The 20319-nt window shown below is 49.1% G+C and overlaps 1 protein-coding gene across 1 annotated transcript in view; it reads left to right on the forward strand.

Annotated features, from left to right (window-relative positions):
• SIGLEC1 (sialic acid binding Ig like lectin 1) overlaps positions 1-20319 on the forward strand; it is a 45191-nt gene that overhangs the window by 21622 nt on the left and 3250 nt on the right. Inside the window, exons 7-20 of the mRNA XM_083757045.1 lie at positions 142-441; positions 2097-2351; positions 2661-2963; positions 4163-4417; positions 6456-6758; positions 7541-7801; positions 9146-9448; positions 10444-10695; positions 11225-11530; positions 12531-12782; positions 14661-14963; positions 15833-16087; positions 17687-17989; positions 19567-19675. Of these exons, the coding sequence (XP_083613171.1) occupies positions 142-441; positions 2097-2351; positions 2661-2963; positions 4163-4417; positions 6456-6758; positions 7541-7801; positions 9146-9448; positions 10444-10695; positions 11225-11530; positions 12531-12782; positions 14661-14963; positions 15833-16087; positions 17687-17989; positions 19567-19675 (3760 nt within the window). The remainder of the gene's footprint in view (positions 1-141; positions 442-2096; positions 2352-2660; positions 2964-4162; positions 4418-6455; positions 6759-7540; positions 7802-9145; positions 9449-10443; positions 10696-11224; positions 11531-12530; positions 12783-14660; positions 14964-15832; positions 16088-17686; positions 17990-19566; positions 19676-20319) is intronic.

Below are 20319 nucleotides of genomic sequence, written 5' to 3' on the forward strand. Positions count from 1 at the left end.
TCAGGGGTCCCTTTACCTTTTTAATTTGGGATCAGTGCGGCGTTTCTGTTTCTGTTCAGTTGGAGGGGAGGCCCTCCTACGAACCTGGAAATGTACCTGCTCCTAAGGTGTGCATGCAATGATCTTGTTTCTCCTGCACAGACCCCCCGAGGGCCCCCTCCCTCTCCTTGTTCCAGGAGACCCAGGAAGGGCAGCTGGCCATCATCTACTGCACCGTCGACAGCAACCCCCAGTCCGCCCTGAGCCTTTACCGGGACAAGCGGCTGATCGCCACCACCAGCTCGCACTCGGCTCCCAGCCAGCGGATCAGCATCAGCACCACACGCAACTCTTTGAAGCTGGAAATCCAGAAGGTCGTTCCAGAAGACCAGGGCGAGTACCAGTGTGTGGCGTCCAACGCGTACGGGAACGCCACCACTGCGAGATTCTTCGGTGCTCAAAGTAAGATTATTGCAATGGGTTGTGTGTGTGGCTGCCTCTGGAACTTCAGCTGGTACAGTGGCCAGGTTGCTCACCAGAGCAAGCCGGTTTGAGCATATAAATCCAATCCTGGCTGCCAATTAGTTTCTGGGTCGAATTCAAAGTGCTGGTTTTGAAAGCTTACATGGCTCAGGGCTGCAATACCTCAAAGACCGCCTCTCCGCATGTGATCAAACCCAGACCCTGCGATTATCCTCCGAGGCCCTTCTTTGAGCTCCCTGCTCTACGAAAGGTTCAGAGGGTAGCAGCATGAGAACAGGACCTTTTCTGTAGTGGCTCCCCACTGGTGGAACGCTCTCCCCAGGGAGGCTCACCTGGCGCCTTCGTTCCATATCTTTAGGTGCCAGGAAAGAAACATTCTTCATCAACCAAACCTTTGGCTCTTCAGCAATCTATGGCCTTTTAAATGTGTGGTGGGGCATTGTTCTTTATATCGTTATGTTATGCATTTTGTGTTTTTATATTGCAAAACATAACATCTCCAGTTAAAAGACTCTCTGGCAGAGCAGAGTGAGACCCCAGAGTCTGTACAGCTAGCCCTGGCAGCGAAATCCAGCGATTCGGCTCAGTATGAAACACCTTTGTATCTCCACTTGATTTGGGCTTGCCCTTCTAGCTTTGCTTGGTCAACACCACTCACCAGGTGGGTGTGGTTCCTGCACAGCACGGGGGTTCGACTAGATGACCCTTGGGGTCCCTTCTAACTCCACATTTCTATGAGGCTGAATCCTGACAAAACAGAAGTACTGTTTTGGGGGGACAAGAGGCGGGCAGGTGTGGAGGACTCCCTGGTCCTGAATAGGGTAACTGTGCCCCTGAAGAGGTGCGCAGCCTGGGAGTCATTTTTGACTCACAGCTGTCCATGGAAGCGTAGGTCAAATCTGTATCCAGGGCAGCTGTTTACCAGCTCCATCTGGCACGTAGGCTGAGACCCTCCCTGCCCACAGACTGTCTCGCCAGAGTGGTGCATGCTTTGGTTACCTCTCACTTGGACTACTGCACTGCGCTCTATGTGGGGCTACCTTTGAAGGTGACCCGGAAACTACAACTAATCCAGAATGCGGCAGCTAGACTAGTGACTGGGAGTCACCGCCGAGACCACGTAACACCTGTCTTGAAAGACCTACATTGGCTCCCAGTACATTTCCGAGCACAAGTGTTGGTGCTGACCTTGAAAGCCCTAAACAATCATGGCCCAATATACCTGAAGGAGCGTCTCCACCCCCATTGTTCTGCCCAGACACTGGGGTCCAGGGCCTTCTGGTGGTTCCCTCCCTGCGAGATGTGAGGTTACAGGGAACCAGGCTGAGGGCCTTCTTGGTAGTGGCACCCACCCTGTGGAACGTCCTCCCACCAAATGTCAAAGACAACAACAACTACCAGACTTTTAGAAGACATCTGAAGGCAGCCCTCTTTAGGGAAGCTGTTAATGTTTAACAGACCACTGTATTATTATTTTTTAATATATATATTTTTAGACCACTGTATTTTAATACTTTGTTGGGAGCCGCCCAAAGTGGCTGGGGAAACCCAGCCAGATGGGCGGGGTATAAATAATAAATTCTATTCTATTCTATGATTCTATGATCAACAGTCTCTGTTTGCTCTTCTCCCAGCTGCTAGGGTGGTGGCCAGCCCATCCCAAGAGTTACCCGAAGGCGAGCGAGTCACCCTGACCTGCATGTCCACCTTGGGGCCTGGAGATGGGACCACCTACACGTGGTACAAGAATGCTAAGTGGCTGCAGGAGGGAGTGGAGAGCTCCCTGGTGTTTCCAGCGTTGGCCAGCAGTGACGCAGGAGCATTCCACTGCGTTGCTCAGAACGAGAAAGCCAGCAGCACATCGCCAGCCATCGCTCTGCGCGTCTTGTGTGAGTAGCTCATCCGACCCATCTCATACAACGTGGCTGGAGCCATAGCGGTCTAGAGCAGGGGTAGGGGACCCAAGGGCCACATTACCCTATAGGGCCTGCATGTCAATGGTGGGCAGGGCTAGAGGCAAAGGTGGGTGGAGCAATGATGGGACACCTAGCTTTGTTCCAGGAAAGGGTCGTGGTTGATTCCTGCATTGCATGAAGCTGCCCAGGGTGGCTGGGGTGACCCAGCCAGATGGGAGGGGGATTAATATTAAATTATTATTAAATTGTTATTATTATAACGGATCGTTTTCCACTCCAAAGATGCCCCCAAGCAGCCTGTCCTGAGGTCCTTTCTGGAAACCCGAGGAGGATACCTTGGCGTCATCCAATGCACAGTTGAAAGCGAACCGGCCTCCGAGATAACTCTGCGCAAGGGCGACACGCTCATCGGGTCCACCACCACTGCCCACTCCTCTGCCTACCCAAGAGTGAGCGTGATCCAGTCGTACAACACACTGAAGGTGACCATCAAGGGCGTGAGGCTGGAAGATGAAGGAGAGTACCTCTGTTCTGCTCAGAACCGCTATGGACAATCCACCGCCTCCATGGACTTCACGGCAGAAAGTAAATCACAGAGATTTGAGAAGCTTGCGGTCCAGTTGTCAAAAACGTTCCCCCCCCAAAAAAAATGAAAGTTACACTTTATAGTACATCCAGACCCTGATATTCTTTCCTTCCTAACTGCCGTCCTTAAGTGGCATGTTATGTACTGAGTTGAATAGGATCCAAAAGGCAGCAGTCTGATTGGTCCTAGAACAATAGGATCCAGAATGCAGCAGTCTGATTGGTTCACAGGAGCCACCCAATCCAGCTCCTGGTGGAAGTGAATCCGCAACCTGATTGGCCTACAGTCCTGGAATTAGCCAATTACGTGCGGCCCATTGTGTAAATAACATATATAAAGCAGATATTTGGGGAAACTCCTATTCCTCACTACTATGAGCTGAATAAAGAGCATGAAATCCACACTCGACTCCAAGTATATTTCAATGCCCCTTGAGGGTCCCGTCTATGATTGATTGCTGCTGCTCCACCCAGGTATCTGTGTTAACCCTTTAGGGTTTACTCCCCTTTAAGGTGTTCTCCTCTGAATTACAGACTTGTAGCTTTGGAAGGGACCCAACTGCTTGCAATGCAGGAATTGTTGTTGTTTAAATTTTTAAAATTTATTTACAACATAATCCACAACAACTCATACATACAAACAAATCCACCACCATTGACAATTAAAACATATCAAAATTAAACTCCTATCCCCTTACACAAAGAAAACATAGCATGAAAATAAAACTTCCCTTATCCTGTAAATGGCATCCTTATTTACATCTTGTATACTGTTTCTTTTATATGTGATTATTACAATTTTTCCTAATTATGACTTTAAAAACTGCAAAGTCTCCTGTAGAAATTAATCGAAACAAGTCCAGGTTTATATTTTAGGGCCCTGTTTGGTAAAGTATTCTCTGCATTTTCCCCATTCATTTTAAAATTCTTGTCTAGGTTGTCCCCTAATTGTCTCTGTCAATCTGGCCAATTCAGTATAATCTAATAATTTATCCTGCCATTCCTTTTTTGTTGGCACAAATTCTTTTTTTCCAATTTCTGTTGTTGTTAGTTATTTCTGTGGTTTATATACTGCCCTTTATCTAAAAATCTCAGGGTTGTGCCCAACATCAAGGACACAACAACCACAACCACAGCTAAATGCAGGAATCGCAACTGACAATTGTCCCTGTTTTATTTCCCGCCCAACTGTCCTCCAGCTGCAAGAATCACCATCTCCCCATCCTCAGAGGTGCGTGAAGGTCAGACGGTCCAGCTGTCCTGCGAGGTGAGCAGTGATAACACCACCTCAAGCAACTACACCTGGTACAAGGATGGTCTTCCTCTCCCCGAGGCCCATGGGGATTCCCTGGAGTTCCAGCGAGTGTCTAGAGGCGATTCAGGGATCTATCACTGCCAAGTGGAGAACGAGAAAGCCAGCAAGAGCTCCACCGCCGCCACCCTGTCTGTGCTGTGTAAGAGTTGCTGCCTTTTGCAGTTTTGTTCAAGATCAGAGGTCAGCAAACTTTTTCAGCAGGGGGCCGGTCCGCTGTCCCTCAGACCTTGGGGGGGGGGGCAGACTATATTTTTAAAAAAATAATGAACAAATTCCTATGCCCCACAAATAACCCAGAGATGCATTTTCAACAAAAGCACACATTCTACTCATGTAAAAACACCAGGCAGGCCCCACAAATAACCTAGTTGTTTAGTGGTTTAGTCGTGTCCGACTCTTTGTGACCCCCTGGACCAGAGCACGCCAGGCACTCCTGTCTTCCACTGCCTCCCACAGTTTGGTGAAACTCATACTGGTAGCTTCGAGAACACTGTCCAACCATCTCATCCTCTGTCGTCCCCTTCTCCTTGCGCCCTCCATCTTTCCCAACATCAGGGTCTTTCCCAGGGAGTCTTCTCTTCTTATGAGGTGGCCAAAGTATTGAAGCCTTAGCTTCAGGATCTGTCCTTCCAGTGAGCACTCAGGGCTGATTTCCTTCAGAATGGATAGGTTTAATCTTCTTGCAGTCCATGGGACTCTCAAGAGTCTCCTCCAGCACCAGAATTCAAAAGCATCAATTCTTTGGCGATCAGCCTTCTTTATGGTCCAGCTCTCACTTCCATACATCACTACTGGGAAAACCATAGCTTTAACTGTACGGACCTTTGTCGGCAAGGTGATGTCTCTGCTTTTTAAGATGCTATCTAGGTTTATCATTGCTTTTCTCCCAAGAAGAAGGTGTATTTTAATTTTGTGGCTGCTGTCACCATCTGCAGTGATCAAATAACCTAGAGATGCATTTTAAATAAAAGGACACATTCTACTCATGTAAAAACATGCTGATTCCCGGACTGTCTGTGGGTAGGATTTAGAAGGCAGTTGGGCCGGATCCAGCCCCCGGGCCTTAGTTTGCCTACCCATGTTCAAGATGCTATCATGTTAGACTTCCGGAAGTCTTTCCCCGCAAACACTCACACAAAAAAAATCTCATATACAAATAGCAAAGGTAGGCAAGGCGATTCCCTCCCGTCAGCTGACTTCATGGCTGTAAATTAATCAGCTGCTCTCAGATCTATTTCATACAAGAAAATCCAGGATATCACATCCATGTAGGAAAACAGCATGTCCTCTGTAACCTGGGGCACCCATCTTTGGGCCACGGCTCTTGGATTTACAACAAAATGCAATGCTAGAAAAAGAGGCAACTTCATAAATGTGTACGAAATTATGCGTGTCCTTGAGAAAGAGAATAGAGACAAGTTTTTCTTCCTCTCCCATAACACTGGAATTTGTGGACATCCTACGAAGCTGAACGTTGGAAGATTTAGGACAGTTAAAAGAAAACCCTGCTTTACCTGAAGGAGCGTCTCTACCCCCTTGTTCAGCCCATACAGTGAGGTCCAGCTCTGAGGGCCTTCTGATGGTTCCCTCACTGCGAGAAGCCAAGTTACAGGGAACCAAGCAGAGGGCCTTCTCGGTAGTGGCACCTGCCCTGTGGAACGCCTTCCCACCAGATGTCAAAAAGAAAAACTAGACTTTTAGAAGACATCTGAAGGCAGCCCTGTTTAGGGAAGCTTTTAATGTTTAACAGACCACTGTATTTTAATACTTTGTTGGAAGCCGCCCCAGGGGGCTGAGGAGACCCAGCCAGATGGGTGGGGTATAAAGTATTAATATTAGGCTCCAGATGAACCTCCCTGAGGTGATACTATAACCTTGAAAGATAGCCTTTGTGGGACCTCCCTCCGATCCTTGCTCCTCCCGACCCAATGCCTTCAAATTTCTCTTTCTTTCCCAACTCCTTATAGTTTCTTCTGAAGTTCCAGTCCTATAAAACATACTATTGGCCAAACACTCTGTTCAAAGGTATACATTTTCATCGCATAAATTAAATGCTATTATCTGATCAGTTGTCAGACAACTCAATCAGAGCAAGAGATATAATTTCACATTGGCACTGTTTCATTCGTTAAAAGCCTGGGTCTTACGCTCTTAACGTGTGTGTCCTCTGGTTCCAGACCCCCCTGGGAAGCCTCAGGCATCGGTCTTTGCAGAGACGGAAAGAGGTCGGGTCGCCATCTTCCAGTGTTCAGTGGACAGCAACCCTCCAGCACAACTGGTCCTGTATAAAGGGGGTGAAGTCGTGGCTTCTAGCAGCTCAGCGAACAGCGCAGCCTCCCAGAGGGTCAGCATCACGGCTGCTCCCAACGCCATGCGGGTAGAGATGAGAAACATCGAGCCGCAGGACGAAGGCAGCTACAACGTCACAGCCACCAACGCCTATGGCTCTTCCTCCAGGCTGCTGTACTTCCGTGTGCAGAGTGAGTGCAGAGAGGCTGCGATTGTGGTGCTGATAATAGCCGTGTGTGTATTTCAATGTTGCCACTGTATTGCCAGGCGTGGAGAGTCCTCTCCTCCCTTCGGCAACCTCACAGACAAGAATTAACGAGCAGTTTATCATTTATAGTCCTTTTTATTCAGTCGTCTGGTTGCAAGCAAAAATCCACATCTCTCCACAAGGAGGGCAGTTGGCTACTCCAGATCCTCCCCCTTGCGTCCCCCACAACATCCTGGGCACTAACGGGAAGTGTGGTGTAGTGGTTAAGAGTGGTAGACTCGTAATCTGGTGAACCGGGTTCGATTCCCTGCTGCTCCACATGCAGCTGCTGGGTGACCTTGGGCCAGTCACACTTCTCTGAAGTCTCTCAGCCCCACTCACCTCACAGAGTGTTTGTTGTGGGAGAGGAAGGGAAAGGAGAATGTTAGCCGCTTTGAAACTCTGTAGGGTAGTGATAAAGCGGGATATCAAATCCAAACTACTACTCCTCCTCCTCCTCTTCTTCTTCTTCTTCTTCTTCTTCTTCTTCTTCTTCTTCTTCTTCTTCTTCTTCTATCTCTGCTGGCTGTTCCCTCCCTTCTGTTTCTCTTTCCATTATCTCATAGCTAGATAACTCCCAGAATTCTAGAATTGTTCCATTGGAAGGGACCACAGGGGTCATCTAGTCCAACCCCCTGCAATGTTGGAATCTTTGGCCCAACCTGGGGCTCAAACCTGTGACCCTGAGATTAAGAGCCCCATGCCTGACTTTCTTCCCCAATCCAGCTGCCCGAGTTCTGGCTTCGCCATCCCCCGAGTTGCTGGAAGGAGAGGCGCTCACCCTGAGCTGCGACGTGATGGGGTCTGCTCCCGAGGAGTCCACCTTCTCCTGGTACAAAAACAGCAAGCGCCTCCAAGAGAGTGATGCCAGCACACTCACCTTCAAGGCCATCACCAGCAGCGACGCTGGATCCTACCATTGCAAAGCCCACATGTTGGATGAGGCCAGCACCAGCGTCTCTCCAGCCATCAGCATAACAGTCTTTTGTAAGTGGCGGTGTTTTTGCCAGTTGCATCCCTAACCTGGATTAGACTCCCTGCAGTCAGCTTGGGGTGGGCGATAGCCAGACATTAAGCATGCAATGAGGAAATGCCACATCCTTCCTAATCCTAAGGGACAGCTTCATTAACATTAACATTAACAAAAATGAGGTCCAGGGCCAAGGGCCTTCTGGCGGTTCCCTCGCTGCAAGAAGCGAGGTTACAGGGAACCAGGCAGAGGGCCTTCTCGGTGGTGGCACCCGCCCTGTGGAACGCCCTCCCACCAGATGTCAACGAGAACAACTACTACCAGACTTTTAAGGCAGCCCTCCTTAGGGAAGCTTTTAATGTCCGATGCATTACTGTATTTTAATATTTTGTTGAAAGCTGTCCAGAGTGGCTGGGGAAACACAGCCAGATGGGCAGGGTATAAATAATATATTATTATTATTGTTATTGTTATTTAACATGTGACCTGGAAATCTGGAAATCTGGAAAATTGGATCCCCTCCAATTTTTGTGCTCATTTTGTGCTGTTTTGTGCCACGAACCCTGCATTTCGTGCCACCCCCTGAAACAGAGTAATTCATACTCAGACCAGGGGCCATAGATACCTCCCACAAAACCCAACACAGTCCGATTCACTCCAAACCAGTGCCAAACTATTGCAAGAGTTTTAATAAAAATAAAAATAATGTATTATTTATAACCCCACCACCACCAAATCCGGCTGGGTTTCCCCAGCCACTCTGGGCGGCTTACAGAATATATAAAACACAGTAAACACATTTTTGTGCCGCAGACCCTACGTTTTGTGCCACCCCTCAAAGGGAGTAACTGATACTCAAACCAGGGGCCATAGGTATCCCTGCTAAAACCCAACCCTGGAGGGTGGGGATTCGCAACACATGATGGCCCAACACGAGCCCAAAACGTTGGCATCGGTTTGGAGTGGATCCAAAATACCTGGGTCACGCGTTAATGAAGCTCCAAGGGACCTCCAAGCCATTTCAAACTGGATTCCTCCATGGCACTGCCTACAGGTGATCAAAAATCCGGTTGTGTGTCTCCTTGAGAGTTTATAGACAAAATCTTTTCATAATCTATGGCCTTTTAAAGGGAGGACATGAGGGTATTTTCTGTCTCTCCCCCTCCCTTACTATTATTATATTAAGTATTTTGTGTTTTATGTTGCAAGCCTCCCTGTGGTCTCTTGAGGAAGGGCAGTTTTATAAATACGATAAAGGATAAAGTAATAATCATCTGCCTGTCCTGAGTCAACAATCAGCTGGAAAGGAGGTAGTCCCCATCATCGAACCTAAAGCTGGCGTCTCTCTCCTGCCTGCATAGATCCGCCTCGGAAACCTCAGGTGACCTCCTTCCTTCAGACACAGGGCAGTGTGGCTGTCATTCACTGCAGCACCCAGAGCGAGCCCCAGTCCCAACTGGCCATCTACAAGGGTGGTGAGCTCCTGGCCTCCACCATCAACTCTGGCACAGTGGCACCCAATCCGCGGTTTGGCGTATCAGCCTTGTACAACAGCTTGAGAGTGGAGATCTCTCATGTGGTGATGGAGGACGAAGGAGAGTACTTCTGCTTTGCTGGCAATGTGCACGGCAACACCAGCTCTTCGGTGACGTTCATCGCAGAGAGTGAGTAGGAGAAGGGGTGCGATCGTGTGAACGGTGGCTCAGCAGGTAGAGCATGAGACTCTTTATCTCAGTGTTAGGGATGTTCCTCCCCAGAGCGACAGTGAGGACTCCAGAGAGGAAAGAGGGCAGACTGGGGGGGGGGGGGATAGAGACTTGATTCCTTCCCACATTGAGAGTGATGTAAGCGACTCTCGCTCTGAAATGCAAGCAGTTGAAGCCGGCTGCAGGGCAACAGCCACTGTTAGATTTGGCTCAAGAGGAGGAGGGGCTGGCTACACCTGAGTCTCCTCAGAGCAGGAGGAAGAGCTGGGTATTAGGGCAACGTCGGCCCAGCAGGAGGTGGGGGGAAAGGTGGAGAATATCCTGCTGGAGCAGACAGCGTCATCCAGTGGGACCAACTGATTCATCCAGTGGAGCTCAGACTGCAGCTACTGTGTAATTACTAAATAAATCTAAGAGTAATTAACCTGCCAAGGGATGCGGGTGGCGCTGTGGGTTAAACCACAGAGCCTAGGGCTTGCCGATCAGAAGGTCGGTGGTTCGAATCCCTGCGACGGGGTGAGCTCCTGTTGCTCAGTCCCTGCTCCTGCCAACCTAGCAGTTTGAAAGCACATCAAAATGCAAGTAGATAAATAGGTACCGCTCCGGTGGGAAGGTAAACGTCATTTCCGTGCGCTGCTCTGGTTCCCCAGAAGCGGCTTAGTCATGCTGGCCACGTGACCTGGAAGCTGTATGCCGGCTCCCTCGGCCAGTAAAGTGAGATGAGCGCCGCAACCCCAGGGCCTAATGGTCAGGGGTCCCTTTACCTTTAATTAACCTACCAGCTTGCTGTGTCTTGTATGAGAGAGACATTGTAAATCCTGACACTCAAGGTCATGGGTGTTCGAGCCCCAGCTTGGCCAAAGAGATTCCTGCATTGCAGAGCAGCCTTCCTTTTTTAGATCTGCCCATTAACAGAGCTTTGTTTTCCTGCCTTCCATGGTCGGTCTGCTTAGCTGCAAGACTCTGGATTTCTCCTCCGGATGTTCTCGAAGGGAATGCAGTGAACCTCACCTGTGCAGCTGACAGCAATACAGCTGGCGATGCGCACTACACCTGGTATAAAAACAACAAATGGTACGCTGAAGGCGCATCAAATATGCTGTCACTTCCCCACGCTACTGTGGCTGATGGTGGCTCCTACTACTGCACAGTGAAGAACCAGGAGAGGGTTCGGAACTCCTCCTTGGGCACTCTGAACGTCCTCTGTAAGTCCCTGAATTTACAAACTGTTGTTGCCCAGTCCCTGTGGTGGTGGGTGTTCATAGAGCAGAAGGAAAGGAGGCCACCTGTAGGTGGCGCAAGAGGCAGGCAGAGTCAGCCAAACGTAGCTTTCTTCTCCTTCCTGCTTAGTTCTACAAAGGCAGCACTGAGACTATGAGCTGTGCATAAATTCTATGGAATAAATAAATAAGGATCAGGAGAACTGAGGCCTGCCGCAAAAGACCCCTTAACTCTACCCCTGCCTCCCCTCACCAAAAATGCAAGTATGATGCTCCTAATTTGCATAATTTCCAGGCAGTCGAAATCTCGCAAGTTAACTGTGCATAAGACACAATCACACTATGCTGTATTTTGATGCATCCCCCTCAAAAAACTTGCTTAGATCAAAACTGAGAAAAAGAATGGCCTGTCTACATCTTAAACCCAGAATGTGTACGCACATCTTTTTGTTACTGCTGCATAACTCAGTCGCCTGATTCTGCTGATTTCTCTCCTCTTTCTCCCTACTGGAAGATCCTCCCAGGAACGCTTGGGTGAAGTCTTTCCTGGAGACCCAGAAAGGGATGCTGGCCATCATTGTGTGCTCTGTCGAAAGCAACCCCTGGTCTGTGCTCTCCCTCCTCCGAGGCAGCAAAGTCCTCGCATCCAGCTCTTTCCAAGCCAGCCGGGCACCAAACCATAGGCTGAGCGCCGCTGCCTCTCCAAACTCCTTGAGACTCGAGATCAAAGATGTCAGCCTGGACGACGAGGGGATGTACGAGTGCCTGGCCAGCAATGGCATTGGCAAGACCAGCGCCTCCTTAGACTTCACAGTGGCGAGTGAGTGAAGACAGCTGATGCTTGGGGAAGGGTTGTAGCTCAGTGGCAGAAGGTCCCAGAAAGTCAATCCCCAACAGCTCCTCTAGGTAACTGGGGAAGTATGTCAGACCCAAGAGAGCCCATCTAGTCTAGCATTTTGTTCACAAAGTGGCCGGCCAGGTGTCCCAGTGGAAAGCCCCCAAGCATTACCTGAGTGCAGCATCCCTCTCCCCGCTAGCGATTCTCCAGCAAGTGGTCTTCACAGGTGTATTCAATAGCCCTGTTAAGATTCCTGCTCCGTGTTTGCAGTCCTGAGATTGTTGTCTATCACATGACGGTGTATGTTTTCATTTCACAGAGTGGGAAGTGACGGAGACAGGATGTTTTGGTATCACTGTGTTCCGTGAAGTGGGACTATTGTCCTTTGTGCTTTCTCTCTTTGCTGTCTGATGAGAAAAAGGAAGGAGCTAAGGCAGAATGCTCCGAGTGTAATATATGTAAATAAAAGTAGATTAGCCAAAATGCTGTGCTACTGAGGTCTGTTACGCAAACTGCAAATACTCTGCGGATCCCTAAGTGTGCTGATGCTTCTTGGTATCAGACGCTGTGACGTTCAGTCTGAAGAAAGCTTTTGAAGTTCCCGAGCGATCGACCAGGTGGGAGAGAACATGCCAGCTGGGTATGTGTCTCTGCCAGGGCCCTACACGAGAGTAGGACGCCCCTAACAAGCCATTGTGGCTAGTGGCCATCGATAGACTTGGCCCCCATTCATTTTGTCTAATCCTCTTTGAGAGCCATTGAAGCTGGCGGCCATCACTACACTCCATGGCTGCCAATTTCGTTGTTTACCTTTGCACCGTGTCGAGGAATGTTTCCAGACAATACAGGCACAGTATATTTTTGTTTTCCATGTCAATATACATTAAACAATGATACTTAGCACAGGTTGGGGAAGCTGATGATTCCCTGTTGGAGCTGGTGGCTTCAATTCATTTCAGCTTCCCTCTTCTCCATCTTGCAGCTATGAGGGTTGTGATTAAGCCAGTCTCAGAGGTGCGTGAAGGGGATCGGGTCTCTCTCGTCTGTGAAGACAGAAGCTCCCCGTCAACAGCTGTCTACACCTGGTACAAGAATTCCAGGTGGCTGTCTGAGGGCCCGGCCCCCTCCCTCATCTTCCAGGCGGTGGCAACCAGCGACGTGGGCTCCTACTCCTGCCAAGTTCAGAACGAGAGGGGGACCAGGAAGTCTCCACCTGCCGCCCTGAGGGTGCTCTGTGAGTACAGCAAGAATTCCCTTTTGGAATGGGTTTGTGCGTGGATTTACGAAATGTTCCTTAAACCATGGGGCTGGTCTTGCAATCTGCACACTGGAGCCTGTTAAAATGACCCATTTTGTCCGGGGAAAAGTGAGTCGCTGTGCACAGTGCTGATTGGCTAGCACCTGTGCCGTCATGAGTCTACTTTCCTTCTCCTCCTCCACACCTCCCAAACTCCCAGGGTAGTTTTTCAACTTATAAAATGTTGAGTGGAGCAGGAGACGGGAAGAACTTTATAGGAATGGACACATAGGGCTCATCAACTGGGAAAGGGGGATTCTTCTACTGTGAAAAATCTTGAAAACTTTTCAAAAAGGAAAGAAGAAAAAATGACTTGTGCCTTAAATATGGAGGCAGAAGCCAAAGTGACAACTAACTCAGCATTCTTATTGCTAATCTCTGCACTTGCTGTTTACAATCTGAAGGGGGGGGGGAATCTGGGCTCTCTCCCCATGGGGAAAAAACACTTGATTGTGACTTCTATTTTAGAGATAAGATTGTGTGCATCCCGAGAGACACTTTGAAGACTTAGGGATGAAGTGCCTGTCAGCCTATTTCCTATTTCCATACTTAGCACCCAATTTTATCTAACGTATGCCTTATTGCAAGCCACTTCTCCTAATCTGACCCATTTTTATGAACACTTTCCCTTAATATACAGTACACTTCTTTGGTGGGATAGCTGCGCTGCAAAATCCAGAGAAGTACAAATCTAAAATGCTGCTTGCATTTCATGTCTCATAGTGAAGTGCAAATTGGAAGGGGTCACATTAAAAAATTAAAAAAAAAATTCTCTCCCATTCTCAGTGAGGACTAGAAACTTTTTCCCCAAAGCAATCTGAGGTTTGCAGTACGTACCCAGTACTTAGAATTATAGAATCATCGAAGAAGTGGAAGAGACCCAAAGGGTGGCGCTGTAGTCTAAACCACTGAGCCTTTGGGGCTTCCCTATCGGAAGGTTGGCAGTGCAGTTCAAATCAAATTCTTCTTTTGTTTTTCAAAAGTTTTCAAGATTTTTCACTGTAGCAGAATCCCAGCTTCTGCCAACCTAGCAGTTTGAAAGCACGCCAGTGCAAGTAGATAAATAGGTACCACTGCGGCAGGAAGCTAAACTGCATTTCTGTGCGCTCTGGTTTCCGTCATGGTGTCCCGTTGCCCCGAAACAGTTTAGTCCTGCTGGCCACATGACCCAGAAAACTGTTTGTGGACAAACGCCAGCTCTCACGGTCTGAAAGCGAGATGAGCATCGCACCCCAAAGTTGCATTTGACTGGATCTAACTATCCATTGAATTTATATACTGCCCTATACTCAGGGGTCTCAGGGTGGCTCACAAAATAAAATCAAGGTATAAAGCCACAAAATATCTAATAAAAATAAAAACAACAACCCAATAGCCCCCCAAAAAAACACATTTTAAAAGGGCATAGTATGTAAATAGGCCTGGTTAAAAAGGAATGCTTTTGCCTGGCACCTAAAGGTGTATCATGAAGGCGCCAGGCAAACTTCCCTGGGGAGAGCATTCCACAGACAGGGAGCCACTGCAGAGTAGGCCCTGTTCTCGTGTTGCCAGCCTCCGGACCTCTCGAGGAAGAGACACACGAAGAAGGGCCTCAGAAGATGATCTCAGGATCCGGGTAGGTTCATATAGAAAGAGGCATTGTGAGGTATTGTGGCCCTGAGCCGTTTACCTTTACCCTTACCTTTACCTTAGCTAGTCCAGCTCCCTTGCAATGCAAAAATGCAGGTATCCACGGTTTAAATTCGGCCCTTGCCACCAGGCCACCACCTCTTGTGCAGAAACATCTTGACACGTGACATCAATTCTCCCCCACAGATGCTCCGAAGAAGCCCTCCCTGACTTCCTTCCTGGAGACTCAGTCCGGGAGCCAGGCCATCATCGAGTGTACAGTTGAGAGCCACCCATCGTCCGATGTCACCCTGTACAGGGGGGGCGTGATCTTGGCTTCCAGCAGGAGTTCTGGAACTCTCCCTACCCAGCGGCTCATTGTCCACTCAGCCCACAACGCCCTCAAAGTTGAGATCAAGGATCTCCGCCTCGAAGACAACGGGCAGTACCGATGCTCAGCTAAGAACACCTATGGGGAGACCACCGCCTCCATGCGCTTCAATGTGGAGAGTGAGTGATTCTCCTCTACCCTCTCCCCTTCCCATGTGGGGGAATGACCCTTTTATGTGTGTCCAGCAGACACACAACTGCCAGCAAGTGGGAATGTTCAGGGATACGGGAGAGGATATATTGTCTGATAATAGCCTTTCCAACTTGTGGAGTAGGCTCAGGGCAGGCCTGGGCTCGGCCACATGTCCCTGCTCTCCCAGTGCTCTCCTCCTTCTCCTCCTCTTTTTTCTCCTTCCTCTTTCTCTCTCTTCCTTCTCCTTCTCCTCCTTCTCCCTGCGTCGGCTCGGGAGTTTTCCTGTCCCCAGAGAGCCGCTGGGCAGTTGGCCGGGTGCTCTCACTCCCAGCTCAATTTGGGTCAAGGGGAGGTCAGCGGTTCCACCAATTGACACACTGGGCGTCCCCGGTTCCCCCTTGGCAGTGGTGGTGGTAGCGACAGTCTCAGCAGCCTGGAGCCAGCCTGGTAGTGCAATTGGCTCTGGCTGGCTTCAGGAGCTGCCATGGCGCCCGCCATTTTGCCTCGGCGGAAGTCCCCATATGATGTGTCTTGTGCCGTTGAACCCATCAAGCAACATTCATTCCCTACTAATAAATCTATAACCCTTAAAATATAAATCCAGGGACATTAAATGAAATCCGGGGACATTCCGGGGACGGATTTTGTCCAGGGACAGATCTGTAAATCCAGGGACTGTCCCCGGGAAACAGGGACATCTGGTAACCATATCCTACACCCATTGCAGCTTCCGGATCAGGCACGAGCGAAGCTTCGCATAGAGTGCATTGCAGTAATCCAGCCCTGCAGTAACTAACGCAGGAATCAGAAGAGGACAAATTATTTTGGTTTCTGTCTTGCTCTTTTCCCTACTTAGATGCCAGGGTCACGATTGAGCCGTCTCCCGATGTCCAGGAAGGAGCAATGGCCAACATGACCTGTGTGGTTGTCAGCCAGGCAGCGGGAGAAATGAACTACACGTGGTACAAGAACAGCAAGTGGCTCCGGGGTGGCCCAGAGCGGTCCCTCCTCCTGGCGGGCGTGGCCAGAGACGATGCTGGCTCGTACCACTGCCAGGCGGAGGGGAGGACGGGAACCGTGACCTCTGCCTTGGTCATCTTGAACGTGCTTTGTAAGTTCAGGGGTATTTGTGAGATCTGTAAAGGCTGCTACAAGGCCAGCTCAGCCCACTGGGCTGTCCCACCTCCGATTCATAGAATTGTACCATTGGAAGGGCACCCAGGGTCATCTAGTCCAACCCCCTGCAATGCAGGAATCTCAGCTCAAGCATCCATGACAGATGGCCATCCAACCTCTGCTTAAAAACCTCCAAGGAAGGAGAATCCACCGTTGAACAGCTCTTACTGTCAAAAAGTTCTTCCTGACATTTAGTCAGAATCTCCTTTCTTGTATCCTGAAGCCATGGGTTCGAGTTCTACCCTTCAGAGCAGGAGATCTTGCTCCATCTTCCATGGGACAGCCTTTTAGATATTTGAAGATGGCGACCATCTGTTTGGGTGATTGGTTAGAGTGTGATGTTGATCATGCCCAGGTTGCTGGTTCGATCCCTGTATGGGACAAATGCATATTCCTGCATTTCAGGGGGTTGGACTAGATGATCTTTTCGGTCCCTTCCAACTCGATAATTCTATGATCTCCTTTTAGTCTCCGTTTTTCCAAGCTAAACATATCCAACTCAATCGACTCATCCTCATAAGGCTTGGTTTTTTTGACCCTTGGTCATCCTGGTCACACCTCCTCTGCACACCTTCCAGCTTTAAGGAGGACATGTCAATATCCTCATTAAATTGTGGTGCCCAGAACTAGACACAGCATTCCCAGGGTTGCAGAATCCTAGAGGCTCTGGGTGAATTGGGAAAAACTGCAGCGCCACCTGAGGCCCATCAGAAAATGGCGGCAAAATGGAAGAGTAATGAAATTCCCTCTATACACGATTGGATTGAAAAGCTGACAGAATATGCAGAATTAGATGGTCTATCAGGAAAAATAAAGAATAAATCAAAACAGGAATTTGTTTCAATTTAAGTAAGTGTTCCAGTTTGCAAACTTTTTTTCAGAAGCCAAACGTGCTCCGTTTTGAGTTTTAACGCTTCCGATTTGATTGCCACACTTCCATTTTGAGTGTTGCGCTGAGGTCTGTCTGTTTTTGGTACTTATTTTGCATTTTTGCGGCTTTTTTTTTGTTTTTGTGACTGTGTGGAACCCAGTTCAGCTACTGATTGATCAATCAATTGTGTGACTGCAGTACATTGTTTATTGCTTTCATTTTATGGATCAATGGTCTTGTGAGAGAGTAAAATTCATATAATTATTTTTTTTTTTAAATATCCAGTAGCACCTTAGAGACCAACTAAGTTTGTTCTTGGTATGAGCTTTCATGTGCATGCACACTTCTTCAGATACCTGTTTTTGGAGGATGTTTTTAAAAGTCTGGAACAGATTAATCCATTTTGCATTACTTTCTCTAGGAAAGTGTGCCTTGGTTTGGGAAGGCTTTTGTTTTGGAACAGTCTTCTGGAATGGATTAAGTTTGAGAACCAAGGTACCCCTGTATTTGGTCAAGAGAGCCATGGACTCCAAAAGGCTGAAAACCTCTGCCCTAGGGGGTTCGCCCAGCTGGGACCTCCCAGCACTCCTCTCCATCCAGCCGGTCCTTGACACCTCCGGATTAGATGGACTATCTTTATTTCTTATGCTCTTACCCATTCAGATGCACCCAGCCCCCCTGCCATCAGCGCCTACCTGGACAACCAAAACGGGAAGGTGGGCATCATCGACTGCAAGGTGGACAGCCATCCCCGCTCCCTGCTGGCCTTGTACAAAGGAGATCGGCTCCTGGCTGACACCAACCGCTCCCATGCCGCAGCCGGCCTGCGCTTCGCCATGTTCCCCTCCTACAACAGCCTGAGGGTGGAGATCCGAGACGTCACGCCAGAGGATTCGGGGCGTTATGTCTGCCAGGCTGGCAACCCGTTTGGAAAGACCGCCAGCGCCATTGACTTCAGCGCAGAGAGTGAGCAGAACTCATGGGGGGGGACAGAAATGGAGAAAGGAGTAGGGTTTTCAGAGGAGTGGGGAGCCCATGCGTTTTCTAAAAACCAGTACACTATGGGACGGCCACCACCATCCCATGGGCTAAATCTGATCCGCAAGGCTGTTTTCCCCCAAACCACACCCACCTGCCCCACACCAGGCTGCCAGGAGCTCAGCCTACACTCGAGTAGGACCCTGGCAGAGACACATGCCCGACTGGCATATTCTCCCCCTCCTGGTCTTTCGTTCGGGAGTTTCAAAAGCTTTCTTCAGCCCGAACATCACAGTGACCGATGCCAACAGACATCGGCACACTTAGGGATCCGCAGAATTTGCGCATTTCAGGTGAAAAATTCAACATTTTGGCTAATCTACTTTCATTTACATATAAACACACACGGAGCACTGCAACTTGGCTCCCTCTCTCTGTAGCATCAGACAGCAAAGAGAAAAAGAACAAAGGACAATAGTCCCACTTGACGGAACACAGGAACACAAACATCCTGTCTCCGTCACTTCCCACTCTGTGGAGTCAAAACATACATGGTCATGTGAAAGGCAGCAATCCCATGACTGCAATCACGGAGCAGGAATTCTAACACAGATATCGTAAGTGACGTCAGATGTGCAGCACGTAGAGATAAGGCTGGATCAGCTGTGTGACTGAGTTTCTCTTAGGGAACTCGAATGCACAATTGATCCTTCCAGACAGGAGACATGAAGTCACTGCCCATCAGCTGACAAACGGGGGGAACTCAGTTCTGCAGCTGATTCCTGCAGAAAGCAGGGCTGAAGTCACCACCCACCCATCAGCTGGACCTCTGCTCATAATCCCTAATCCAACAGGTCCTACATCTTAGAATCATAGAGTTGGAAGGGACCCCAAGAGCCATCTAGTCCAATCCCCTGCCTTGGACCTCAGCTAATGATGGCCATCCAACTTCTGCTTAAAAACCTCCAATGGAGGAGAGTCCACAACCTCCTGAAGGAATCCATTCCACTGTAAAGTGGCTTGCGGTGGACTTCTTCAATCAACACACCACTGTGATGCTAGAGAGAGTTTTGCTTGGTCAGAACAACAGCGGCCGGTGGAGAACCCACAAAAGTGGAGTCCTCCATCCTGTAAATCACACAGGTTTATGTAGAGGCATTCCCAACTTTACACATGCCCAGAAATTAACCCACATTCTCAGCCTGCGTTATCAGTGCTGGATGCCTGATTCAGTGAGAAGGACAGGGCTCCTCCTTTCAGTTGTTTTAGGTTGTAAACCGCCCTGTGACCTTGGGTTGAAGAGTGATATATAAATTTAATAAACAAAAATATCAGGCTAGCTCAAGACTGGGCTTTTTCCTGAACAAGCCTTCTTGACACACTCCTAACAAGGTTTGAGGAAGCAGGTTCTCCAAACAATATCCTTTTTCTGCCCTTCTTTTCACTGCTTTTACATCTTAGGCTAGAAATATGTTTATTGATAAGCCTCCCACCATGGGTGGTTCTCAGTGTCCTCTTCTGAGCTGTTTTCTCACCCACCCACCCCAACCCCTGTTTGCCTGCAGCGCTTTCTGACCTCCACTTATTCAAGATCCTGGCTGGGGTATTCTTTGCCTTGACTTGTGCAGCTCTCCTTTGTGGCTTGGCTCTTGGGATGCAAACATATTGGACCCGGTAAGGCTGGCTGGTGTTCGCTTCCATCGATCATTAACCCAATGGATTCGGGAAGAGGAAGGCTGTCATCTGGTTGGCCTCTGAGATAGCAGAATGCTGGACTTGATAGACCACTGGCCTGGTCTAGCAGGGCTATTCCTATGTTCTTATTATTTCTAGGACCTTTGGGGGGGGGGAGCCCATGGGATTTGCTGCCACAAGTTGTAGTGATGGCCACCAACTTCCTGCCCTCCAACATTTCTCCAATGAAAATAGGGACGTCCTATTCCATAATTTAGGACACAGGTGGCGCTGTGGTCTAAACCACAGAGCCTAGGGCTTGCCGATCAAAAGGTCGCGGTTCGAATCCCCACGACGGGGTGAGCTCCTGTTGCTCGGTCCCTGCTCCTGCCAACCTAGCAGTTCGAAAGCACACAAAAGTGCAAGTAGATAAATGGGTACTGCTCCGGCAGGAAGGTAAACGATGTTTCTGTGCACTGCTCTGGTTCGCCAAAAGCGGCTTAGTCATGCTGGCCACATGACCCGGAAGCTGTCTGCGGACAAACGCCAGCTCCCTGGGCCAGTAAAGTGAGATGAGCGCCGCAACCCCAGAGTCGTTTGCGACTGGACCTAATGGTCAGGGGTCCCTTTACCTTTACCTTTTC

The sequence above is a fragment of the Podarcis gaigeae genome (genome assembly GCF_964106915.1).
Source record: "Podarcis gaigeae genome assembly, chromosome: 9".
Taxonomy (NCBI): Eukaryota; Metazoa; Chordata; class Lepidosauria; order Squamata; family Lacertidae; genus Podarcis; species Podarcis gaigeae.